This window comes from Furipterus horrens, unplaced genomic scaffold (genome assembly GCF_987537825.1).
Source record: "Furipterus horrens unplaced genomic scaffold, mFurHor1.1.pri manual_scaffold_1, whole genome shotgun sequence".
NCBI lineage: Eukaryota > Metazoa > Chordata > Mammalia > Chiroptera > Furipteridae > Furipterus > Furipterus horrens.
This window is the reverse complement of record NW_028327171.1, coordinates 114,517,795-114,543,429: the sequence shown is the minus strand read 5'-3', so window position 1 is coordinate 114,543,429 and position 25,635 is coordinate 114,517,795. Positions and strand designations below refer to the sequence as shown.

Genomic DNA, 25,635 nt, shown 5'->3' with positions numbered 1-25,635 from the left:
CTTCCTATTCGCCCAATCTTGCCCTGAGCAACTTTATTTTGTTCCCCAGATGAAAAAGTCCTCAAAGGAAATGTTTTGCTGATGTCAAAGAGGTCAAATGAAATAACAACAGACGCATTACAAGGCATCAAAATTGATAAATAAAAAACTGTTTTGAGCAGTGGACAAAACATCTTGATGGGTGTTTTGCATCAAATGGAGAGTACCTTGAAGGTGAGTAAACTTTAAACATTGAAGAATAAATACACAATATTTTATAAATAAATTCTGTTTTAGGGAGGTGCTCAACTTCACCAGCTATTAGGGAAACACAAATCAAAACTACAATGAGGTAACTCCTCACCCCCATTAGAATAGCTATTATCAACAAGAAAAGAAATGTGTCAAAAAGGTTGTGGAGAATATAAGTAACCTTCATTTAATACTGGTGAGAATGTAGAGAGGTACAGCCACTACTGAAAAACAGTACTGTATAGAAGTTCCTCAAGAAATTAACACTAGGACTTCTGGCCAAGATTAAGGCTTAGACTGACACGTTCGGTCTCCCCCTACAACTAGAAAGGAATACAACTACCTCAAAACAAAAGATAACTAGAAATTCCAGAAAATAAAGCTACACAGAAGCCCAACGTACGAAGTTATAAACCAGGGGTTCTCGTTGGACGGGTAGGAGGGGCAAAATCCGGCAGTGCTGTTTGCGGTAGCAACGGGGACAGCGGTAGGGGGAGCAACCCCGGCTGCAGTTGAGCCCAGGCAGCTCGCGACCCCAAAGCTGAGGCCCAGAGGGTGGGAGGACGGATCTCAGTCTCCCAGCGGAGAATAAAGGCAGGAATCCATCTTGGATTCCCGCCCCCACTCAAAGCGCCATAGCACGGCAAAAAAAGTTTCGGATAGCCGCCGGTCACCGGGTAGTGACAAGTACACGGGGCTCCACCCCCTACAGCCTACCCAGAAAGCAAAGCAAAACACAAATCTGTCAAAATGAGGCAGACAACTATAGAAATCCCGATGATGCAAGCTCACCAGGGTGCAGATGAAGAATCTGACAAACAAATAAGAAACCTTTCAGAGGCTCAATTCAGAGCTATGGTTATTAGGTGGCTTACAGAATTAACAAAAGATTTGGAACAAGACCGGGAAGGATTGAAAGCCATTCATACTGAAACGAACGAAAACACACACGAGACAAGTGGTAAAGAAATAAAATCCAGAGATCTAATCAACAAACCAGAACATAGGGAAGGAACAAACAGTCAACCAGTGCGGAAGAAACAGAAAGCAAGGAAAGTGAGGAGTGGATCAGAAACCTCTGGGACAGCTATAAGAGATCGAACATACTGATTATAGGATTGCCAGAGAGCAAAGAAGAAGAACTAAAAATTGAAAAATTAAGTGAAAATATAATAAAGCAGAACTTGGGGAAGGAAATAGACTTACAGGTCCAGGAAGCACAGAGAGTTCCGGAAAAACTGGACCCAGGGAGAACCACTCCAAGACACATTATAATAAAATTGTCAAAAATTAAAGATAAAGAGAAAATCTTAACAGCAGCAAGAGAGAAGAAAAGAATCATGTACAAAGGGGTCTTAATTAGACTATCAGCTGACTTCTCAAGGGAGACCCTGCAGGCAAGAAGGGACTGGCAAGAAATATTCAAAGTAATGAAAATCAAAAACCTACAGCCACTAATACTCTATCCAGCGAAGCTGTCATTCAGAATAGAAGGGCAGAGAAAGTGCTTCCTGGACAAAGTAAAATGAGAGGAGTTCATTAGATCCAAACCACTGTTATATGAGATGTTAAAGGGACTGGTTTAGAAAAAGGAGGATCAAAACAATGAACATTAAAATGACAACTGCATCACAAGAACCAACAACAGAAGCTAGGGAATTGAAACAAAGGCAAACTAAATAGGCAATGAGAGTAGAAAAAGAACCATAGGTATGGGGAACATATTGGGGGGAGGTCAGCAGGGAGGGGGAAGGGGGAGAGGTAGGGAGATGATACAGGAATTAAGAAGCACAGTAGGAGGGAATGGAGTAGACAGGAAGAGGTTGAGAAGCACTATATGCACAACCAATGGACATGGACTAAAAGGGGGGGACAACTGGAGGGAGGGGGGCCACCGGGTGGAGGGGAGCAGAGGGAAGGGAAATTGGGACAACTGTAACAGTATAATCAATAAAACATATTTAAAAGAAAAAATAAATTAACACTAGATTTCCAGCCAAGATGGAGACACAGGTAGACATGCTTCGCCTCCTTCTACAACTGTAAGGATTACAACTACTTCAAAACACAAAACCATCAGAAGTACCAGGAAATCAAACTGTATGGAAGTCCAACAAACAAAAATATAAAGAATTAATACTCATTCAGGAGGGTAGGAGGGGTGGAGCCAGGGAGCTGGGGTGGAGAGGATGAGGTGCGGTGGTGACAAAGCAGTGGTTGTGGCCGGCCATTGGAAAGAGCAGTCATGCATTGTAAAAGTTGGGAGGGACACCTGGGGAGCGTCACCTGAGGAGCGACACCTGGGGAGAGACACCTGGAGAGCAATCCCAGGCCAGACCACACAGCTCAGTGTTCCAGCACCGGGAAAATAAAACCTCATTGCTTCTTGCTGTGACAACCAGTGGGGGTTGGGTCAGTGGAAGTAACTGCCGGTCTCTCAGGAGAGTCTGTTTAGAGGGCCCCCAAGGTCCTAGAACACACACAAACCCACCCACTCTGGGAACCATCACCAGGACAACAGCTAGAGGGGCGCCAGTCACATACAGGAAATGGGTGAAGTGAATGGAAATGGGGCAAGTGCCAGGCAAGCAGCATTGTTCCCTCTTTGAAGTCTCCCCCACATACAGAACCACAAAGCAGTGAAACTAGTTGCCCCACACTGAGGAATACCTAAGGCATTGACCCTTACAATGTAACAGGTTCAACAGCTCTTCCTAATACACAGATGCAAACACAGGAGGTTGTCAAGTTTAGGAGACAGAAGTATGGCCCAAAAAGAGGAGCAGATCAAGACTCCAGAGGGAGAACTAAGTGATGAGGATATAGCCAACCTAACAGGTGCAGAGTTCCAAAACACTGGTGATAAAGATGCTCACAGCAATGACTGCTTATGGAAAACGCATAAGGAAAGAAGTGAAGGTTATACTAAGTGAAATGAAGAAAAATCCACACATAACCAATGGTGAAGGGAAGGAAGCCTTGGTTCAAATCAACGAACTGGGACATAAGGAAGAAATAAACAGTCAACCAGTATAGAATGAAGAAACACGAATTGAAAAAAACGAGGAGAGGCTTAGGAACATCTGGGACAACTTTAAATGTAACAACCTCCGAATCATAGGGGCGCCAGAAGAAGAGGAAGAAATTGAAAACTTATGTGAAAAAATAATAAAGGGAAACTTCCCAAATTTGGCAAAGGAAATAGACATACAAGTCCAGGAAGCACAGAGAGTCCCAAACAAGTTGGACTCAAAGAGCACCACACCAAGACACATCATAATTAAAATGCCAAATGTTAAAGATAGAGAATCTTAAAAGCAGCAAGAAAAAAGAAGAGAATTACCTACAAAGGAGTGCCCATAAGACTGTCAGCTGATTTCTCAAAAGAAACTTTGCAGGCAAGAAGGGACTGGCACGAAGTATTCAAAGTGATGAAAAGCAAGGACCTACAACCAAGATTACTCTATCCAACAAAGCTATCATTTAGAATGGAAGGGCAGATAAAGTAATTTCCAGACAAGGTAAAGTTAAAAGAGTTCATCATCACCAAGCCCTTATTATATGAAATGTTAAAGGGACACATTTAAGAAAAAGAAGATCAAAACTATGAACAGTAAAATGACAACTCATAACTATCAACAAATTAATCTTAAAACAAACAAACAACAACAACAAAAAAGGCAAACTAAGCAAAGAACTAGGACAGGAACAGAACCAGAAATATGGAGATCATATGCAGGGCTCTCAGTGAGGAGGGGGAAAGGAGACAATGGGGGAAAAGGTGCAGTGTTCAAGAATCATAGTAGGTAGGTACAAACAATATAGGAAATGGAGAAGCCAAAGAATTTATATGCACGATACACAGACACAACTAAGGGAGAGGGGATTGCTGGAGGAAAGGAAGGTACTGGGCAGAGGGGGGCAAAAGGGAAAAAAGTTGGGACAACTGTAACAGCATAATCAATAAAATATCCTTAAAAAAAGAAAAATAACAAAACTATAAACAGTAAAATGACAATTCACAACCATCAATAAATGAATCTAATAAAAACAAAAACAAACTAAGCAAACAACTAGAACAGAAACAGAACCATAGATATGGAGATCATTTGGAAGGTTATCAGCTGGCATGGGGAAGGGGGAGAACAGGGAAAAAGGTACAGGGATTAAGAAGCATAAATGGTAGGTACAAGATAGACAGGAGGATGTTAAAAATAGTAAAGTAAATGGAGAAGCCAAAGTACTTATATGCATGACCCACAGACATGAACTAAAGAGGGGGTGGATTGCTGGAGGGAAAGGAGGTACTAAGAAGAGGGGGCAAAGGGGAAAAAACTGGGACAACTATAATAGCATAATTGATGAAATATAACTAAAAGGGAAAAAAAGAAATTAAGAATAGACCTAGCAATCCCTCTTCTGGGTATCTACCTGAAAAATTTGAAAATACTTCTTTGTAAAGATATATGCACCCCTATGTTCATTGCAGCATTATTTACATTAGCCTAGACATGGATACAACCTAGGTGTCCTTAGATAGAGGACTGGATAAAGATGTGGTACATATGTACAATGGAATACTACTGAGCCATAAGAAAAGATGAAATACTGCAATTTATAACAACATGCATGAATCTTGAGAACATCATGCTAAGCAAAATAAATAACAGAAAAAAACCAAGAACCATAATTTCACCCATATGTGGGATATAAAACTGAAAGCAACAAATGAAAAAACAAACTCACAGACACCAACAACAGTATAGTGATTACAAGAAGTAAAGGGGTTGGGGGGAAGTAGAAGAGTAAATGAGATCTAATATATGTTGATGTAAAGAGATTAAACCTAGGCGGTGAGCACATAATGCATTATAGAGATGATATACTAGAGAATTGGATTGAGCGGATTGAGCGTCGGCCTGCGAGCTAAGTGTCGCTGGTTCGATCTTCCAGTCAGGGTACATCAGAGAAGGAAAACTCTGACTCCAAAAAACCTCCGCTGCCTTGCGGCATACCTCTTCAGGGGAAAGGCTAAGGGAGTAAACCCCGACAGAAAATCCGGAGCCGGAGTCCCTAAGGCGGTTTGACGTTGTAGTCAACACCGGCAACTCCTGCGGCGCACCTGAACCCAAGCTGTATCGACTCCGTCTTTCCCTTGGACCCTTCAGCTGCGAAGAGAGGGGGGGTCTGCTGCATGGGCAACAGCAGACCCTCCATATTACCCTGCCCAGGCTCTGTAGCTTCAGCGTCATCGCAAGATGTCGATTCAACACGGGAGGAGACAGGTACCGTGTCACTCCCGAGTCGGACTGCACAGCCATTCTTGGCGGTGCAGATAGACTCTGAAGAAGCTACACCATCGTCTCTCGAGACGGACGGCTGCCGACGACGATACTAGAGAATTATACACTTGAAACTTATATAATCTTATTAACTAATGTCACTCTAATAAATTTAATAAAATTTAAAAAAATAAATTGACTGCAGGAGCAGGGGGTTAAGCATGGCGGGGGAGAGCAATTGGGGGGATGGAACTGGGACAACTGTAACTGAACAATAAAATTTTTAAAATTTAAATGAAAAAAAGAGCCAGGATGTAGAATCATGACATTAATAATATTAGATAGGGTGGTTGTGGTATAATAAAAATAAATATTCTAAAAATAAAAATAAAAATAAGTAAAACTGAAGCTTCAACTGGGCTAGCTGATAACACTGGCTAATATTTAGAGGTGAAGAAGCCAAGAAAACCAGGAAAGAAGCCTGAAAAGAATGAGTCACTGAAGTAGACAGAAAAGGTAGGAGAGATTGATTTTTTAGGAGTCCGGAGTGATAAACTATGTCAGACGCTAGTGATGGGTCTAAGATAAGGACTGTGAACAGAATTTTAGATTTGACCACATGAAGGTTACTAGTGACTTTCTTGAGTATAGTAGACATTTTAGACAAAAACCTGAAAGATATGAGTTCAAGATGCAGCAGAGGGTACAACTGATGATGTGGATGAGAAAGCAGAGAATTACTGGATCAACACCCTTGAGTAGGTGAGAAGGCATGGGGTCTAGTGAGGCAGTTGGCCTTTGCTAGGAGTGGACAGTTTACCCACAGTAGGAGAATGTAGACAATTGTGGGCACAGGTGCAGGAAAGAGGGTGTGGGGGTAGTGTGGGGAAGGAGCCAGACTGCTTGAGGAACCTCAATGGCAGGGTGAGGTTCTGGAACTTAGCTGCGGACGCCTAGGGGCCGCTGGAAGCTGACATCAGAATTGTGTTTGGGATTCAAGAAGGAAGCCCCGCACATCCGGGGGCCAGGACGCTGAATTAAAGCATTGCATCGCCTCTTCCAGTGTTTCTCAAAATGAACAAGAATGAGCTGGAAGACTTGTGAAAACCACATTTCGTCAGGGGCCCCCACCCTCTTCCTTTTCCCTGGAAAAAGTTACATCATCTAGTGGGATTCAGGAATCCGGAATATTAGCAAGCCCAGCCCCTCAAGTGTATTTATCAGGCAGAAACAACGACAAGGACAAAGCTTGTCACCAGTCTTTCCTGATAAGGGCAAAAAGCGGCAGGCAGAGAGCAAGGGTCGTCAGCCTTACCTTCTCGATTCTACCCAAGAAGAGCTCCTTGGCGAAAGCTCGGCTTTGCGGACTGGTGCGCAGCAAGCGCCGCCTCACTGCGAGGCCGCCCAGGGCCCGCCAGGCACGCGCCGCCGCCCTAGTGCGGAAGAAAAGCCCGCAGCCGTTCATGTTGCCCGAAACCCCGCAACACTGCTCTGGCGCCACCTGCCTCTGAGCGCCTCAGTCACGTGCGCCTGGTTCGCGCTGCCAGATGACGTCACTGGTCTGAGCCGAGCCGGCGGCCGCCATTGCGCTTGCGCGTCCTTCCGCTGGGGTGAGATAGGAGAGGAGAGCTCGCCGCCCTGCGGAGGCTTTCACGTTCAGAGTGCGGGAGTGGGGTGCGTGAAAGATTTTTTTTAAGTACTAACGGTTGTTTGGAAAATGCAAGCCAAGGGAGATTATCTGGAACACAGATACCTAGGCGGCGGCTTCGTTTTTTCTTTACCGCCTTGTCTCCTGTGACAAGGACGTGGTAAAACTAAAGAGCAAAGGAACGGAGAAATTTCATGGTATCATCTCTGGAGGGGAACCCGCAGTACGGGTAATGTTACGTTTTTTAAGTGCGTTGTGGATTCGTGAGGATTTTTTTTTATTCATAGTTTACATATATGTTACATGTTATTTTGGAAGAGAAAAGGGGATGATGTGCCACAAAAACTTCTGATAAGGTCCTGTAAGTTACGGCGCCCTTAGGAAACACCAACTTAAAGGGGGAGGCAGAGAAAGGGCAGCTACAGAGGCTGTTGCGGAGGGGCAGGTCTGGAGGGTGATAGGCAGGCGGTCCGGCGTGCCCTAGGCAGATGCGCACCTGGTGATCGTGAGTCAGCCTCCTCCACGCCGTCCTCCCCTTCCCTTCCCTGTCGTTGTGCTTGTGCCCTGCCTCTGTAGGACATAGTGAAAAACGCTTCCTGCCTCCGTTAAGAACTAGAAAACACTGGGAAATTTCATTCATCACGCTATGCCAGGCCCAATAAAAAGTAAAGACTTCACACGTCGGAAAAGAGCTCAAAAACTTTATTGGTTGCAATTTATTTGCAAGCATCTGCAGTCTTCCCCGCCCCCATCTTATTGACTCGTAAAGCTTTGTCTCCTGATTTCTTCATCAGCATTCAGCATCACAAGAAGGCATTCAGAAATCGCTGCCTTTGTGAAATAACCTGGGGGCTGGGGGCGGTGAAACAAGGAAAGAGTGTTGCAAAATGAGTTTCGCCCTTCAGCTGGTGCACATTTTTGCCAAAACAAATGTCAGGTCAGTCTAATGGGCAAGTTCCTGTTTAGTGTACAATCTCCCTAATTAGGCAGGTAAATTCAGTGGCACAGTTTCCAAAAAAAAAATTTTAAGGCATCATTTCTAAGTACTTGTGTATACAGTGGAAAATAAGATTTGGAATTTACTTTGTCAGTTTCCTCTTCTGTAAAAATGAGTATAAATACCACTTATTTCACAGGATTTTTGTGAGGATTAAGTAAAATAACCCATATAAAACTAGCACACTAAATGAGCAATGTTTTTCCTTTAATAAAATTGAAAAATGGCTATACTTTGAGATTTCAAGCTTATACTTGAGTATTAGCTTCTGAGAATTAGGATGCTATTATTATTTTTTAATAGTATTTTACTGATTATGTAACAGAACCCCTGGGCTGATCCAATTGAAACAGAACCCACGGGCTCTTTAGTTAGGGGCCCGATTGCCCGCTGCCAGAATTATAACTCTGAATACCAGAGTTTGGTGAAAAGAAAAAGAATTGTTTATTTACACAAAGTCGTGCCTCCCCCTCCCAGACCTGGCCAGTCTTGGGAAAGTCAGAAACACCGTTTCCCTACTTCCTAGGCACAGTTCAGCTTTACCAGTAGCTGCCAATCACTCAGTTCTGATTGGGGAGGTCCTTTCTGTGCTGTGGGGCCCTCCAGCTCTCAATGCAGGAGCGCCTGGATTCTCAGCCTCCTTGTAAACTGCCTTCTTCCTGCAAACCGCATGGCTCTCCTCTCCTTCTCAAAGCAGTCTGGCAAGAGCCTCTTCTTAAAGCCGCCTGGAGATCCCTTCTCCAAGCCACATGGAGGGAGCCCACAAGAGCCAGAGAGTGAGGGCGTGAGGGCCAGAGAGAGCCTCCTAGAGCCAGAGCCAGCCCAAAATGTCCAGAGCTCCTCTCTTCCTCCCTGCCTCCTCTCTCCCCCACTGCGTCCTCTCATGCAGTGGGTGTTGCAAACCATCCTGACCATTCACAGAACCCTAGTAGGCTCTGTCTGCTTCTTCCGTACCAGCCCACAGTCCAAGATCCCTCCCATCTTCCTGAGTCTTAGAAGTAAAGCGGATCTTTGCAACAATGTATCCAGCCACTAGCTCCAGGCATGCAAGGGCATCCTGAAAGCTGCTTCCTGCTCCCTATCTCCCAGCTGCAAACTCTGGGGTTTGTTTTTGGACTCCCCTGTTTCTGTAACAATACCAGAGTTTAGTGAAAAGAAAAAGAATTGTTTATTTAACAGTTATATAGATTTAGCTATTTGCGGACTTCTGTTGTTAAGTCTTATGTTCTTTACAACACCCATAAACACATATCCTTGCCTCCCCCCTACCAAACCAGGCTAGTTTTAGAAAAGTTAGAGAAACCATTTCCCTACTTTCCAAACACAGTTCAGCTTTACCAGTAGCTGCCAATCATTCAATTCTGATTGGGGAGACCTCATCTGTGTTATGGGGTCCACCAGCTTTTAATCTAGAACCTCGTGGATTCTCAGCCTCCTTGTAAACTGTATAGTTAGTCCTTTTGTAATCCACATGGTCAATCTGTTCCTTTTCAAAGCAGCAAGGTATGTCCCTTCCTTAAAACTGCATCGTCAGACCCCGTTAAATTCACACGGTCAACCTGTCCCCAGTTAAATCCGCACGGTCAGCCTCAGCCTCAGTTAAAATGTCTGCCGCTTATTTTTAAATCCCTGACTACATCCTCTGATGCAGTGGGTGTGGTAATGAGTTCTGACCATTCACAGAACCTCACGCAGGTTCTGTGTGCTTTGTCTACACCATCCTCTGGTCCAAGACCCCTCCCATCTACCTGAGGCTTTGGATCCATTAAAGCCATTTTGTATAAGAAAGACACTAGCCACCAGCCTCAGGCATGTGGAAGCTTTCTGAAAGCTGCTACCTTCTCCCCATCCCCCAGCTGCAAACTCAGGTTTTTTGGAGCACCCCTGTTTCTGTAGCAATTATGCTATACAGTTGTCCCAGTTTTTCCCCCTTACCCCCCTTCTACCAGAGGCCCCTCTCCCTCACGCAATTTCCACAGCATTTTCTATACTGTATTTTATTTCCCCATCTCTGTTCTGCAACTACTGTAAGAAACAAGGACATAGTGACTCCCAAACCAGTAGAAAGTCATTAGTAACAAAGGGCAAATGTAATTAGAGGGTCTTAAGGGACATCCTGAAGGGGGAAAGATAGTCATCACCAGACAAAGGGAAATTGGTAGAAGGGAGTTGACAGTAGTAACATATTTACAAATCACAATAGGGGCATTTAGATAATCCTGTTAACCAGTAATGGAGAAACAGAGGAGAAGGAGAGGGGAGGGGGAGCTAATCGCATTAGTATAAAACCAGTTTTCTTTGTCTACTTTATGCACATATTCTCCTGGCTGGTGGTGCACCCAACTCTGCAGACCTGTGAATAAACGCCTCACTTTGGTGCTCAAGTCCTGTGTCCCGGTTTTTATTGTGAGTATTTCTCACACTACCATGTGTACTTCTTGATCCCCTCACCTCTTCATCCATTCCTCCACAACCCCTCACATCTGATAATCATCAAAGTGTTCTCTGTATCCATGATTCTGTCTCTTCTTGTTTAGTTTGTTTTTTAGATCCAACTGTTAGATATGGGTTTATGGCCATTTTATTGTTTGTAGATTTTATCTTCTTTTTCTTAATAAGTCCCTTTAACATTTCATATAATAATGGTTTAATGATGATGAACTCCTTTAGTTTTTTCTTGTCTGGGAAGCTCTTTATCTGCCCTTTGATTCTAAATGATAGCTTTGCTGGGTAGAGCACTCTTGGCTGTAGTCCATGCTTTTCATGACTTTGGATATTTCTTGCCAAACCCTTCTAGCCTGTACAGTTTCTTTTGAGTAGTCAGCTGACAATCTTATGGGCACTCCTTTGTAGGTAATTCTCTTCTTTTGTCTTGCTGCTTTTAAGTTTCTCTCCTGTAGGAAACTAACTGCTTTCTCTTCCTGCTTTAAGAGTCTCTCTTTATCTTTAACCTTTGGCATTTTAAATATGATGTGTCTTGGAGTGGGCCTCTTTGCAACCATCTTGTTTGGGACTCTGTGTGTTCTGGACTTGCTTATCTATTTCCTTCACCAAATTAGGAAAGTTTTTTTTTTTTTCCAAATAAATTTCTAATTTCTTTTTTCTCTTCTTCTAGCACCCTTATGATGAAAATGTTGGACCTCCTGAAGTTGTCCTCTAGGCTGCTTACACTATTATAGTTTTTTTTTTTAAATTCTTTTTTCTTCTTCTAATTGCTTGTGTTTTGCTTCCCTATGTTCCAAATCATTGATTTGATTCTTGGTTTCATCCACTCTACTCTTGTTTCCCTTTAAGTTCTTTATTTCAATTAGTGTATCCTTTGTTTCTGACTAGATCTTGTTTATGCTGTTGAGGTCCTTGCTAAGTTCCTGATCACACTTATAACCAGTGTTTTGATCTCTGCATCTGATAGATTGCCTACCTCCATTTTGTTTAGTTCTTTTTCTGGGTTTTGATCTTTTCTTTCATTTGGGTCATGTTTCTTTGTCTCCTCATTTTGGGGCCTCTCTCTTTGTTTCTATGTATTAGTTACAGCTGCTATGACTCCCAGTCTTGGTAGCGTGACCTTATGTAGTAGTTGTCCTATAGGGTCCAGTGGCATAGCCTCCCATATTACCCAAGCTGGGTACTTGAGGTGCACCTTTCATGTGGGCTGATACAGCCTCCTCTTATAGTTGAGCCTGGATTTCTGTTGACAGGTCAATGGAAGGGATTTACCAGGCCAATCAGCTGCAAGGACTTGCTGTGACCACTGACCACCAACCTGCACCCTCTGTGGAGGATCAGCTGTGTAGAGGCAGGGTGGTGGTACTTCATCATGGTCTGTAGCTGCCCACTGGGTGTGCAGGCTTTGTGATATCCTGAGTGTTGCAGGCCAAAGTCAGCCGCCACCTGTGTTCTGCCCAGGGCAACCCTGCCTGAGTTATAAAGCAATCTGAAATGGCTGCTACTTGAGATGGGCTTGGAGTTTCCCAGGCAAATCCAAGATGTGAAGCTAGGCTGTGTGCTACTAGTGCCAGGCCTGGGGCTACTTAGCTGTTGCCTGTTTGATAGGATTTAGGATGTTATGAAGCATGAGCAAAGACCAGCCATTCATATGGAAAAGTCATGGTTAACAGCTTGGGTGGGACTAAGTCTCAGAGGATCTCCTAGGCAGAGCAAACAGTGTTAGCCAGTTTTATGGAGTCTCAGATATGGCACCCACCTGATGGCTCTGTGACTCCATTGGGGGAGTGCTCAGAAAAGGGACAATGGCCTCTGCCCACCTTTCTGTCTGGGAGAAAGCTGTCCCCCAGCTCCCACCTTGGTGCCAGACACTTCATTTCCTTCCTGTATGCCATTAGTGCTATTCAAGCTGCTACCCCAGAGGTGCTGGAGCTCAGAGGGAGTACGTTTGTGTAAGTCCATGTGTGGGTTCTTTAAGGGGAGCTGCTTGAGACTCCATAAGCTTCTTCCCTTGACTCAGTCCCTGCTGGTTTTTTGCAGCCAGAATTTATGGGGACTTATTTTTCTGGCACTGGATCTCTGGGCTAGGGGAGGCTGGTGTAGGCCTGGGACTCCTCACTCTCAAGATATTCCTTCCAAATTTTTATCCACCACACATGAATGTGGGATCAGCCCATTTCATGTCTCCACCCCTCCTACCAGTCTGGATGGATGTGGTTTCTTTAATTCCGTAGTCATCAGACTTCCATTCAACTTGATTTCTGACCATTCTGAGTGATGGTTGTTATATATTTTAGTTGTAATTATGATGTGGTTGTGCAAGGAGGCAAGCCATGTTTACCTATGCCACCATCTAGGTTACCTTTTTAAAAAGTACTTTATTTATTTTTACAGAGAGGGGAAGGAAGAGGAAAAGGGAGAGAAACATCGATGTGTGATACATTGATTCCCTCTTGCACACCCCCAACTGGGGATCTGGCCTGCAACCCAGTCATGTGCCCTGACTGGGAATCAAACCAGCAACATTTTGGTTCACAGGCTGGTACACAATCCAGTGAGCCACACCAGCCAGAGCTAGGTTGCCATTTTTAAACAGTTTGCTGTAGATATAGAATTTTCCATATTCAATGTTTAAAACACCCTCACTGAGTGTAGGCATGTGTTTTGTTTTATTGCACTTCACTGATTCTGCATTTTTTATGACCTTATTAAGAAATAAATTTCATAAGGCTATATAGCTGCCATAGATTACAATTCCTCTGATGAATCTGGGCAAGATGAATTGAAAACCTGGAGAGGAGTCATCATTCATGATTCACGGGATGAGATCAAACTATTAAAAATAACAGGAGTTTGGAAGAAGTTGATTTCAGCAATCATGAATGAGTTTGAGGGGTTTAAGACTTCAGTGGAGAAGTAACTGCAGATGTTATAGAAATAGCACCACATTGCTGTCTTATTTTAAGAAAGTGCCACAGTCACCCCAGCCTTCAGCAACCACTACCCTGATCAGTCAGCAGCCATCAACATCTAGGCAAGACCCAGAAAAATGATTACAACTCACTGAAGGCTCAGATAATGGTTACCATTTTTTTAGCAATAAAGTATTTTTTTAATTAAGGTGTGTACATTGTCTTTAGACATAATGCTGTTGCACACTTAATACAGCATAGTGTAAACATAACTTTTATATGGACTGGGAGACAAATTTGTGACTTGCTTTATAGTGATGTTCACTTTATGGGTATGGTCTGAAACAAAACCCACAATATCTGCGGTCTCCCTGTATTTGTGAATGTCCTTGCTGTACAAGTCATGTCAATACAACTGATTCCCATACAGAATTTAGTAGCATGTAAGGTGACACTCTTACTTGGTCATAAGAGTGGTACACCAGGATGTTTGGTTTGTGGTCTGAGTAGAAAACCACTAGATACCCCAGTGTTAAAGCTGCAAAATCAGAAGACACTGGAGAAATTTACTTACAGATTTGGAGAAAAGAAAAATGCTACAAGATCAATAATCAGTTATGTGAAAAATGAGTTAATCTAGTCAAGGGTCCTGCCTTATAGTAATCAATATCTTAATAAAGAGCACACAAATAAGTTGTGCAGATCTTATCACCAGTTTACTTCCTGATGAGAGAAAATTTGGCTGACCCCTTGCTGTCTAGAAATCAAAGATTTGTGCATACAGAGGTGTCCCACAGAATCCTTTATCATATACACTAAATTATGCTGTCTACTGTTGCTTCTTTCCCTTTTGATTTATATTTGTTCTCATTTGGGGTACATTAGTTATTATGGAAACAAGAAGTCACTGACTTGTGAAAGCCACAAAGGTAATGGAGTGTATCAACGGATGGTTATTGTTGTCAGTTCGATGACAAATGGAATCCCCAATTCAAAGAAGAAAACTTTATTCAGTGCAAATAGCTCAACTGTGATACAGCACAGCTACAAAAAAGTACAGCTGTTAGACATCTCAATAGTGTTATAGCTCAAATGTGATATAGCATGGCTGTGGAACAGCATAGTTGCAAGGTGGCCCTTGAGTGAGGTGGTCCTCTCCAGACATCTCTGTTCCACTTAATTCCAGTTTGGCCCAATCCAGATCACTCAGCTCTGCTCTTCCCTGCTGTGATCTGCTCCATCTACGCTGGTTCACTCTGCTATGGTTTGGCAAGACATCTTGGGTGTTTCAGCTCCAGCTACAGTTGGAGAAACAGTCTTCAGTCTTTGATGGAAGGGGAAAGTGCACTCTCCAAGCTAGAGGGGCGCTAATGACATATAGAGAGAAGTCCTCACCACTTGTCCCTGATTGGTTTACCCTCATGCAAATGAGGACCCTACATTCTCAGTTTGATTGTCCTAATTGTTCAGAGTGGAGCTGCTCTGATTAGTCTGTGAAGATGCAAATAAGGATATAGCTATACAACTTCTGTTGGATGGGGACAGCCTCAGTCCTGTTGGTTAAAATAGGATTATAGGAATTCTTTTTAAAGGCTAGTTCAGATGGCAGGAACACGCTGTAAGCAGGCAGTTTAACGCAGGCTTCTCCCCAAAACATGGCTTTCATAAGAGGCCCGTGTTTAGAAATGGCTGTTAGACTTTTTAAAAATTTGAGCCCAGTTAGCCACAAGGAGACCTTCTTGGTAGATATCTTCTTTCTTGAGGTTGACAAGTGTTATGGGTTGGATTATGTACACCCAAAATTTATTTGTAGAAGTCCTCATCCGCAGCACCTCAAAATGTGACCTTGTTTGGAAAGAGAATTTCCTGTTCCATTCTGTTAAAAATATAATTAGCTAAGTTAGGATGAGGTTATACTGAAGTAGAGTAAACCCCTAATCCAAAATGACTGGTGTCCTTATAAGAAGGAGAAATTTGGAGATAGATACCCACAGTGGGAGAATGTTGTGAGGATAAAAGCAGAGATCAAGGTAATACTTCTACAAGCTAAAGAACACCAAAGATAGTCAGAAAACCCCAAGAAGGTAGGCCTGGAATAGATTGTCAGAAGGAACCACCCTGCCAACATCTTTATCTTGGACTTCTAGCCTCCAGAACTGTAAGGAAGTCAATTGTTATTTAAGCTGTCCAATCAGTGGTACCCTGTGACAGCAGCCCTAGCAGACTAATACAGGACATATTGTGATTCTTAGAACAATATTTTTGAGAATAAATAGGACTTGATAGTGACCACAGAGCTGGGGTTATGTCTTAGAACTCATGTACCCAGTGCTCCTGCTGTTTTGGAATCAATAGTCTCCTAAAAGATAGGGCCCTAGCACAGTTAAACATTTTTGGAGAAGTCCCTTAGACTACACAGCCTGTTACATAGGTAGGAGACAGAGCAAGATGTTGGAAAGAGACCATGTAAAGGAGTCCTGCTAAGAGAGATCTAATCCCAATTCTGCCACTTGTCAGCTGTGTAATTCTGGGTAAGTGCCCTCACCTTTGAATCTCAATTGTATTATCTATGACTTGGAAGCAGTATTGTAGCAGAGACAACTAGTAACCAAAAGATTAAGTACATTCCTTAATGGGCAGTTGTAAGTGAAAAGCAGCTGCTAGCTAGGGATTGTGTTCCCCAGCCCCTTCTACATCCAGAATAATGTTCTCATCAACATAATGTGAGTCTAAGTAATATGTAAATTCATCCCAGTTTTTAAGAAATGAGTGATCATTCTTTGCTGTTTCCTCTTCCACCAGCTAAAAGCAGAGGACTCTATACCTTAGAAGCTGGCAGTACAAGATGAAAAGCCAGACAAACTGTTACATGAGTAAGAAATATATATTGTATTAAGCCACTGACATTTTGGATTTGTCACAGTAACCAGTGTTAATTAATAAACCTTATTTATTTAACAATACCTAAGCTAATAATATCTTTAAAAACACATTATGTAAGATATGGTATAAATAAAAAGAGTGATCATTACTAGGGGCAAATTCATCAAGCATATTATTTGAGCCCCAAGCAACCGCACTGCTATTGAGCCCTGTTAGCCATTAGAGACAGTGTCCTCAAAGAGAGTGATAACAGCAGCTAATATTTAATGGGTGGTTTCTACACTAGGCACTGTTTTATGTACTTTACATGTGTTATATCATTTAATCCCCCAAAGGCCTGTGGATTGACTGTTGTTATCTATGCCCATTTTACAAATGAGAATGTGATATAATGTACAGCATGATTTTGATAGTAAATCCATATTGCATGTTTGAAGGTTACTAAGAGAGTAGATCTCAAAACTTCTCACCAAAAGAAAAAAGTTGTAACTGTGTAGTGATGGAAGATAACTAGAATTATTGTGGTGAACATTTTGCAGTATCTACAAATATTGAATAATTATTCTGTACACCTGAAACTAACATAATGTTTTATGTCAAATATACCTCATTAAAAAACAAAACTAAAAAAACCAGGCCCTTGAAAATTTTCCCAAGTAGTTCTAAGAGTCCTTGGGGATATGGCACATGTGTTTACCACTAGTGCTTACAAAATTTAGGCATCTAACTTCATAATTAGAGTCATTTTGTCTTTGCTGGCTCTGAAATATTTTTTAAAAAGTGATAGAGTAGGCAATTAAAAAGTTGTGAGCAGAGCAGGAACAACAGGCCAGGTATTAAATGTCGCTAGAATCCAGGATGAAAAGTCTGGGTGTCTAGCAACAGGAAAAACTGGAAAACACCTATTATAGGTTAGGTCCTTACCCCCAGGGTGACCTTTCCTTCCCTAGCTTATTTCTAGTCACATGGTTTAGACCCTCTGACCTTTCATATCGCTAGTCATGCAGTTTAAAACCCCTGACCTTTCATATCACTAGTCATGAGGTTTAGACCTTCATAGAGGAGAAACAAGGGGCCAAAGAATAGCCTCATACTGTAATAGGGAATAAAAACTTATACTACTATAGCTTACCATGATACGGAATTAGAATAAAATGTACTAAAAAAACAATGAAAAGAGCTCACATACTTACAGTTTCTTTGTCAGCATATTGCAAATGCCAGCAGTTCCAGCTCCTGCTTATACAAGAAATGGTCATGACCACGACTTCAAGTGATACAGATCACCCAGCTGCAGGAATTTGGCTGGCACCAACCAGTTCCAGGATGCTGGACATTAAAGATCCATGTCAGGACCAGCAAGGACACTGCCTGCATGTCCACAGCCTCTCTCTCCCTGATCTCTTTGTTGTCCTTGTGCCTCTCCCTCCTTATAAAACCTCCTGCTTGCACTGAGATATTAAGATGGGCACCTGAATAAAACCACTTTCCTTTACATCAGCACCTGCCTCTCAAGTATTGGCTTTTGAAGCAGAGGGCAGCCAGACCTGTGTTCAGTTACAGTTTTTGGTGACACAGATGAGACAATGTGGATCCCAGTAAGGCCTTGATGGCCTGGACTGGGGTCCCAGCAGCTTGTGGCAGGCTGACCCCATGACAGGGATTGCTAGAATTTCTCAGCAGCTGCCAACAGTTCTTTATCTTAGGGACTCTCCTTGTTCTTCCTCTCAAGGCCTTTGGGGGATTAAATGCTTTGCTGGTGCAAGGAAATAGGTTACTGTCTGTCTGACAAACCGAAACAGGGTAAAGTCTGTGGTGTGCACAACTAAGAACCCTCAGCCCCACAGTCTGGGCTCTTTGAACTGTCTGGTATTCTGTAGGACTCAATAGGCACTGCACGGTGGTAGGCACAGCTCAGTGACTAAAAAATCCATTTCCCGGTGTGGGATTTGGAGTTTGCTTTTTGTGTTCTGGTTTGTGGATTTATGGATTTTGAATATTTGTTCTGTTTGAAAGCTCTTATCTGTTCTGTTTGGGGGGGGTCTCAGAGAGCTCTTGTCTGATTGAAGTGAAACTTCGGCTACAATTGTTCTCTGCTTGCATGCTTATCTTTTAAGGACTTGGCTTGTTCTATGCTGTTCTATTCACACAGTAAATCCTCTGTCTTCGTCATCTGGGCATTGTGCCATTTAAAAATTGTGAAGGTCATTCTTGCTAATGTCCCAGTCCCTTCTTTAATTGGAGAGTGCTCATTTGTTTAAGGTTTGTCTTTTAATGTTTTGTTTCTGTTTTGAAATGGGAGGCTTGGCCACAATTTCGTCAGAATTCATTAAGTCTCATTTTAGCAGACTGGTCAACTTAGTTAAAGTCAATGACTAATTAGAATAGTTCTGTCAAGACTCTGGCAAATGGGTTAAGATCTCTTAATGTGCAAGCTTTTATATGGTTATATCATAATGATTCTACTTAGACAGGATTTAAATTGATAATTCAAAGAGGGGGAAGAGATCTCACTCCTCTACCAGATTGTAAACTCAGAAAGAACCAAAATGAGGTGATAAGTCTTTTAAACACTGAATCCTTCTCTTAGAGGAGGGGGAGCTGTGGCGATCCCAGGAACAATGCGGAAATTAATACCAGCCCAAATCCTGCAGAAGCAGCAGGGGTTACTTCCCCACTTCAATATGAAGAAAATATGGGCATTTTAAAACTCAAGCGCCTAAAACCAGCAAAGCCTGATATCTCCCTCACCTCTCCTCCAGCCTCCTTAAAGTTAGCAAGGACAAAAAAATAACAAAAAAGAAAAATCTTGTCTTCTCTACAGTTATCAGTAATACTGTTTGTGTCTATGGTAAAAAGAATAAGAACTGTTTCAAATGCTTTCTTTTTCAGGGTCATGTGGTCTGAAAAAATACTTAATATTAAAGCTGGTTTAAATTTAATTGATATCTTTTATAGTTAGTAACACGAAATAGATGTTTGTTTTGCCTAGTTTTGCAAGAATAAGTTCATGTTATCTCTGTGACAGAATTTGCCAAGATAATGGCTTTAAAAATCTTATAAAGTCATTAAGCACTAATAAATAGATATAACTAAAATGAAAAGTTTTTGATAAGCCTTTTCAATAATAATTATAAATATACTTATACATAGTTTTCCAAAGCCTTGGGTAACTTGGCACTTTGGGGTTTTGCTGGGTTAAATGATAAAAATTATTAAATACTACATATTTTGAAATAACAGGATACTAAAATATTACTTGATCTGAATTTGCCTACTTTGGTTTCTTGTAGCAGAGAAGCTAGAAAATGGATTTGGACCTATTAATGAATATACCTTTATTTGAAGTATGTCTCTTGAAAATGTGAGTGTGTTTGTCAATGGGGAAAACCTGTTTCTAGAAATTATGAAATATATACATAAAAATATCAACCTAAAGAATACTAATTATTTACTATCAGTTGTTACTAAAAATCAAGGTTTCAAAGAATTGAGAATTCTAATTAAGTAGGAAAGAAATTGCATGGTTTGATAATATAAACTATAAAATATAAAAACATTTGTTTAAAAAGAGAAAATAATTTGTTCTAAAGTTGGTTATCTGAATGAGTAAGAAGAAGCAAACTAAAAGAGACTCCATAGAGAGACTCAAGATAGTGGAGGAGTAGGTGGAAGCTGCAAAATCTCCTCCCAGAACCTAACTGGAATTAGAACTAAATTATAGAAAAATCATCCAAAATAACCATCTGAACACTAGTTGGAGAGAAGCCTTATAACCATGGACAGATGGAAGAAATTACTTCACCACAACATGACTGCTATGGAGTGTGGAGGAGGTGCGAGAGGGCTGGCTGGGCTCCCATGAGTGGCAGCTGAGGTTCTGGAGAGATATTTTAGTGGCCAGGGGGTTCCCCCTGAGAAGTGTGGGGCCTAAACCTCAAGTTAAGCTCCCCAGCTGGCAGTATCAGATCTGGGAAAAGAACCCAAATAACACAGATGTGAAAAGCAGCAGCGTTTCTGTACACCAGGGAGAGATGACTGGAGATGCAGAGAGCCTCTTAAAGGGCCAATGCAAAAGATTCTGTTTGCAGCCACTAATCCTGGGTTCCGGCAGAAGGAGGGCAGAGTGGGTTAGAGATACATGAGGAGAGTCTGAGGTAGGTGGCTCTGGGGAGAGAACTGAAGGAATAGCTGCCAGGATCCCTGTACTGTCATTCCCCATACTGCAGAAGCCATCTTTCTCAAGCAGAGCACTCCTCCAAATGGCATCAGCGTGTAGGGAAGCAATAGCCCCACCAACAGAAATTACTCTGCCCCAACCTGTGGAGCTTAAACTGGGCTGCTGTGTACAGTTGGAGATTGTCATCTCAGTGACTGTATTTAAAAACTAAGGGGGAACTCATGGAGCTCTGAGACTTTAGCTGATCCTTCCTGAGCTCAGGTGCTGGTAAAAATCCAGCCTTGGTGTGCAGCCTGGTTCATTCTTCACACACCCACACTCAGCAGAGGGAGCCACAAGCTGTGGATTACTGATAGCTCCAAACAGTTTGTCCAAAGCCAGTCACAGGCAGCGTCTGACATAGCTCTGAACCAGAGTCTTTGCAGATATACCTAATACATAAACACAAAGAAGCAGCCAAAATGGGAAGACATAGGAATAGGCCACAAATGAAAAAACAAAAGAATGCTCCAGAAGAACTAGATGATATGGAGGCAAGTATTTTATCAGAGAGACTTGAGAGTAATGATTATAAGGATACTCAACAGCATGAAAAGAAGACAAAAAAAAAAAAAAAGGACCAGTAGGAAATAAAGAATGCAATATCTGAAATAAATAATACACTGGGAAAAATAAACAGTAGGTTAGATGAAGCAGAACATTGAATCAGCAATTTGGAAGACAAGATAGAAAAAACATGCAAGTGGAGCAGCAAAAAGGAAAAAGAGTTTTAAAAAATGAAGAGAGCTTAAGAAACTTTTGGGATAACATGAAGCATAACAATATCCACACCATGGGAATACCAGGAGGAGGAGAGAGTGAGCAAGGGCTTGAGGCCTATTTGAAGAAATAATGACCACAAAACTTCTCTAATCTGGTGAAGGAAAAAGAACACAAGTTCAGGAGCTCAGAGAGTCCCAAACAAGTTGGACCAAAGAGGCCTACACTAAGACACATCATAAATAAAATTGCAAAGCTTAAAGCCAAGGAGAGAATCCTAAAAGCCACAAAAGAAGAACAGGTAGTTACATACAAGAGAGCACCAGTTAGACAGTCATCAGATTTCTGAACAGAAACATTTCAGGCCAGAAGGCAGTGGTATGAAATATTCAAGGTGATGAAAAGCAGGAACCTACAACCAAGGCTACTTTACCTAATAAGGCTGTCATTCAAAATTGAAGGAGAAATAAGGAGTTTTGCAGACAAGAAAAAGCTAAAGGAGTTTGTTAACACCAAACTAGTACTACAACAAATGTTAAAGAGCTTGCTTTGAAAAGAAGATGAAGAAAAAAAAGAGGATAATAGTTTAACAATAGCTAGAGGAGCTTGAGACCTTCGCCCATTGTCCTTTACAAGATTACAAAGGGTCCGAATATTTGGGGGGGGCGGGAATAGTTATTTTTTACGAACCAGGGGTATGGACTTGGGGGGGGGGGATTGCTGGGGGAGGGAGATGCTGGGTGGAGGGGAGCAAAGGGGAGAAAATTGGAACTGTTGTAACAATATAATCAATAAAAAACATTTAAAAAAATGTACTAAATATGTACCTATCAATAAATACCTTAATGTAAATGCCTTAACTGCTCCACCCAAAAAACACAGGGTAGCTGAATGGATAAGAAAAAAACAAGACCCATATATATGCTGCCTCCAAGAGACCCACCTCAGATTGAAAGATACACGCAATTTTGGGGAGGAAAGATGGTGGCAAAATAAGTAGCAGTCTTGTCCACTTGTTCCCATTGCAGAAAGACTTCGAGTACAAACACGGAGTAGAGAGTGAGTGAGAGAGGCTTTCAGATAGGGCAAACAGGAATGGAAGTGTGGGAACAGCGTGGGAGAGGGCAAAAACAATGGCCCGCATTCTCCAAGCAGAGTCACCGGGCTGCCCAGCCCAGTGCCTCTGCCACAACACATAGGGTCAGCTGCTGACCAACTCATAAGCCAGAATCTGCCTGGAAACTGTGCTCCTGCTGCAGGCACCCTGTCCAGCAATGTCCAGGAGGGAGTCAGCAAGAAGGTTTGGTGCAACAGTCGGATGCACAGGAAGACAGAAGCCAGCCCTGCCTGCGAGAGACTGTATGAATTTTGGAGTTGGGGAGAGCACGGAGAGTGGGGCCCACAAGGATTGGTGCTGAAGCATGGCGGCCAAACTGAGATTCTTTTAGAAGGAAAGCTGAGGAGGGACCAAGACTTGGTAGGGACCCCTGGTCTTGCAAGCCTGTGCACAGGCACAAGGGCTCTGCTAATCAAAAACGCAGAATGGAGCTGCAGAGAAGGGGCCCACATGGGGGAAAGCTGAGGTGGAACCCTGGATTTGGTAGGGACCCCTGGGCTGGCAGGCCTGTGCACAGGCACAAGGGCTGTGCTAAACAAAAATGCAGAATGGTTTGCAGAGAGAGGCCCACACAGAAGAAAGCTGAGATGGGACCCAAGACTTGGTAGAGATCCCTGGGCTGGCAAACCTGTGTCACGCAAGGGCCCTGCTAAACAAAAATGCAGACCAGTGCTGCAGTTCGGAAGCCACACGGAGACTTTTTTGGAAGAAGAGCTGAAACAAGACCTGAGACTTGGCAAGGACTAAGGGCATGCACACCAGCTCACTGGCACAGTAGTACTGCTAAACAAAAATATAGAGGGCTAGAGGTTACCATAGGATCAGTCAGGGGTGACCCAACTCAGTGTGGCTCACAGCGGAGAGCTGTGGTAAGGGAAAAGATCGGCAGATCCATGAGCAAGACAATAGAAGCCTCAAAATCCAGCTAGATCTCTTCACAGCCAGACAGCCAGAAAGGAAGTTATGAAACCTATGGAACTTAGACCAGGGGTGGATCCAGAGAGAGAAGAAAGTGGTAAAAACCAGGTATTACTAGGACATATTCCACCATGGTATTTTTCAGGAGTTATTTTCTTGTTCTCTCAGTTTATGCATTTTAAGTCACTAGTTGTTATATTATAGTTTATTCTAAATATCATATGTTGCTCCTCCCTTTTAACATCTGATCTCCTCTTCTTACTTTCATCTTAAATTCTATCTTCTCTCTTATTATGAGTAGCATCCATTCTGTACTCATCCTTTTTTCCCTGTTACAGCCTCTGAAAACCATTTTTCTTGTCATTAGTCATCTCACATTCTTTTTCCCATTAATAAAATACACTTATTCTCTCTACCTCACTCAACCTTTGCACGTTGGTTGTGATGTGGTGGTAGTCATGGCATTACTGCAGTTTTATTCATAGATATCCACTCTTTAAATATTTCAGATCTCAAATCCTGTAGTCCCCCTCTCCTACTCCATTAATAACTTCTTCCAGCACTTTTCTTCTTTCAGCTTAAATTTGAAATTTTATCTCTCTCTTAGCCTGGTTTTCATTCCTCATTTGTAGTATGCCTACACCCTCTATCATTCCTTTGGACATCTCTTAAACTTTTCTTTCTTTTCTCCCTCATATTCACATCCCACCTATATCAATCATAATCCAAAGGTTGTCTATAATACTGGGAAGAAGCTTTTTCTCTAATTTGTTTCCTAATTTCTCTTCCTCTTACACTTCTTATTTATTTATTTTTTTGTTTTGTTTATGTTCCCTCTTGCACTAAATATATATTTATAACTTCTGTATAAACCTAATACTATACACTTCCCCTCTCTTACTTCATTCTGCTTTCTTCCCTTTCTTTTAAACAATGTAGATTTTACTTACTCTCTCGCATTGCCTTGTCACTACTCGCTACTATTATTGCTCTTCCACCTTCGGTCTCAAAAATCATCTTTCAGTTAGTCAACTCTTATCTGTTTTTCCTTTAGTATAATATTCTTAATGTCTTTACATCTACATAAATACTGGCTCATTTACTGCTGATAGTGTGTTTGTGGGTGGGGGATATTTTTGAGGGTGTGGGTTTCTTGCCTGGGTTGTGTCTTTATGTTTTAATAGCATCTCCCCAAAGAATTCAAGACGTGGTGGGTGGAGTGACTCTCAGTCAGCTAGCCAGAGGGAAGGTCCCACCAAAGAACAACACAACAACAACCAAAACCGAAATACAAGATAGCCTAAACAAATGGCATAAAGAGCATCCCAAAAGCATGAAGCTCAGCAGATCAAAGAGACTGCACCACTGAATCTCAAAGATCTCCTATCACAAAAGGTCACACCATGAAAGTGGGAAATCAAAGCAGATGAATCTAAGAAAAAACAAACAAACAATAAGAGTCACCTAGAAGGGGGAGATAAAGAAACAACCCCTCAACAAAAGGAAAGGAGGAATCCCCAAAAAGAGTGCTAGATGAAACAGAGACAAGCAAACTATCACACAAGGAATTTAAAAGAATGGCTAAAAGGAAACTGAATGATCTTGACAAACTCAGAGAAAACTACAACGAACTCCAAGGGAATTACAGAGAACTCCAGGGAAACTACAATAAACTCCAGGGAAGCTACAAGGAAGTTCAAATTAAACTAGCATTAAAAAAAGACATAGACACTATCAATAAAAGCCAAGAGGAAATGAAGAATACAATTTCTGAATGGAAGAACACAGTAGAAGGATTAAAAAGTGTTGTAGTACTTTGCGGTCGAGGGTGCGGAAGTAATTCCAGCAGACAGAATGTGGGACGGTTGGAGGGCTGCCACTCACGCAGGCAGGATCAGCACTGAGCAGTGCAAGCACTTTCCTTTTATTGGATTTTGCAGATATGCTAATCAACAGGGAGGGTCCAGGAATGAGCTCACAGGCACATCCTGGGAATGATTACAATGTACTTGAAACTTACAACAGAGGAAGCTTAAAGGATCAGCTGAAGAGAATGCTTCCTGACAAACAAGTCTATATAGCATCTATAGATTCAAAAACAGAAAAACAGAAATCCAATCACTTATTATTTTAAGGCTAAGGAACAGATGCACTGTTCCTCAAACACCAACAGAAAGCAATCAAGGTTAAACACCATTTGTACTTAGTTTTGTTTGATTTCCTTATCAACATCAGGGAAGATGGAGTACTCAGCAAGAATCTT

General features: G+C 42.1%; 1 protein-coding gene across 2 annotated transcripts in view; it reads right to left on the bottom strand.

Annotated features, from left to right (window-relative positions):
* The window catches only part of ACAD9 (acyl-CoA dehydrogenase family member 9), a 77,612-nt gene extending 70,580 nt beyond the window's left edge, over positions 1-7,032 (bottom strand). For both annotated transcript variants that reach the window (XM_090278841.1, XM_090278842.1), the window contains exon 1: positions 6,829-7,032. In XM_090278841.1, the coding sequence (XP_090134967.1) occupies positions 6,829-6,978 (150 nt within the window). In that variant the 5' untranslated portion in view covers positions 6,979-7,032. The remainder of the gene's footprint in view (positions 1-6,828) is intronic.
* Positions 7,033-25,635: the final 18,603 nt, after the last annotated feature.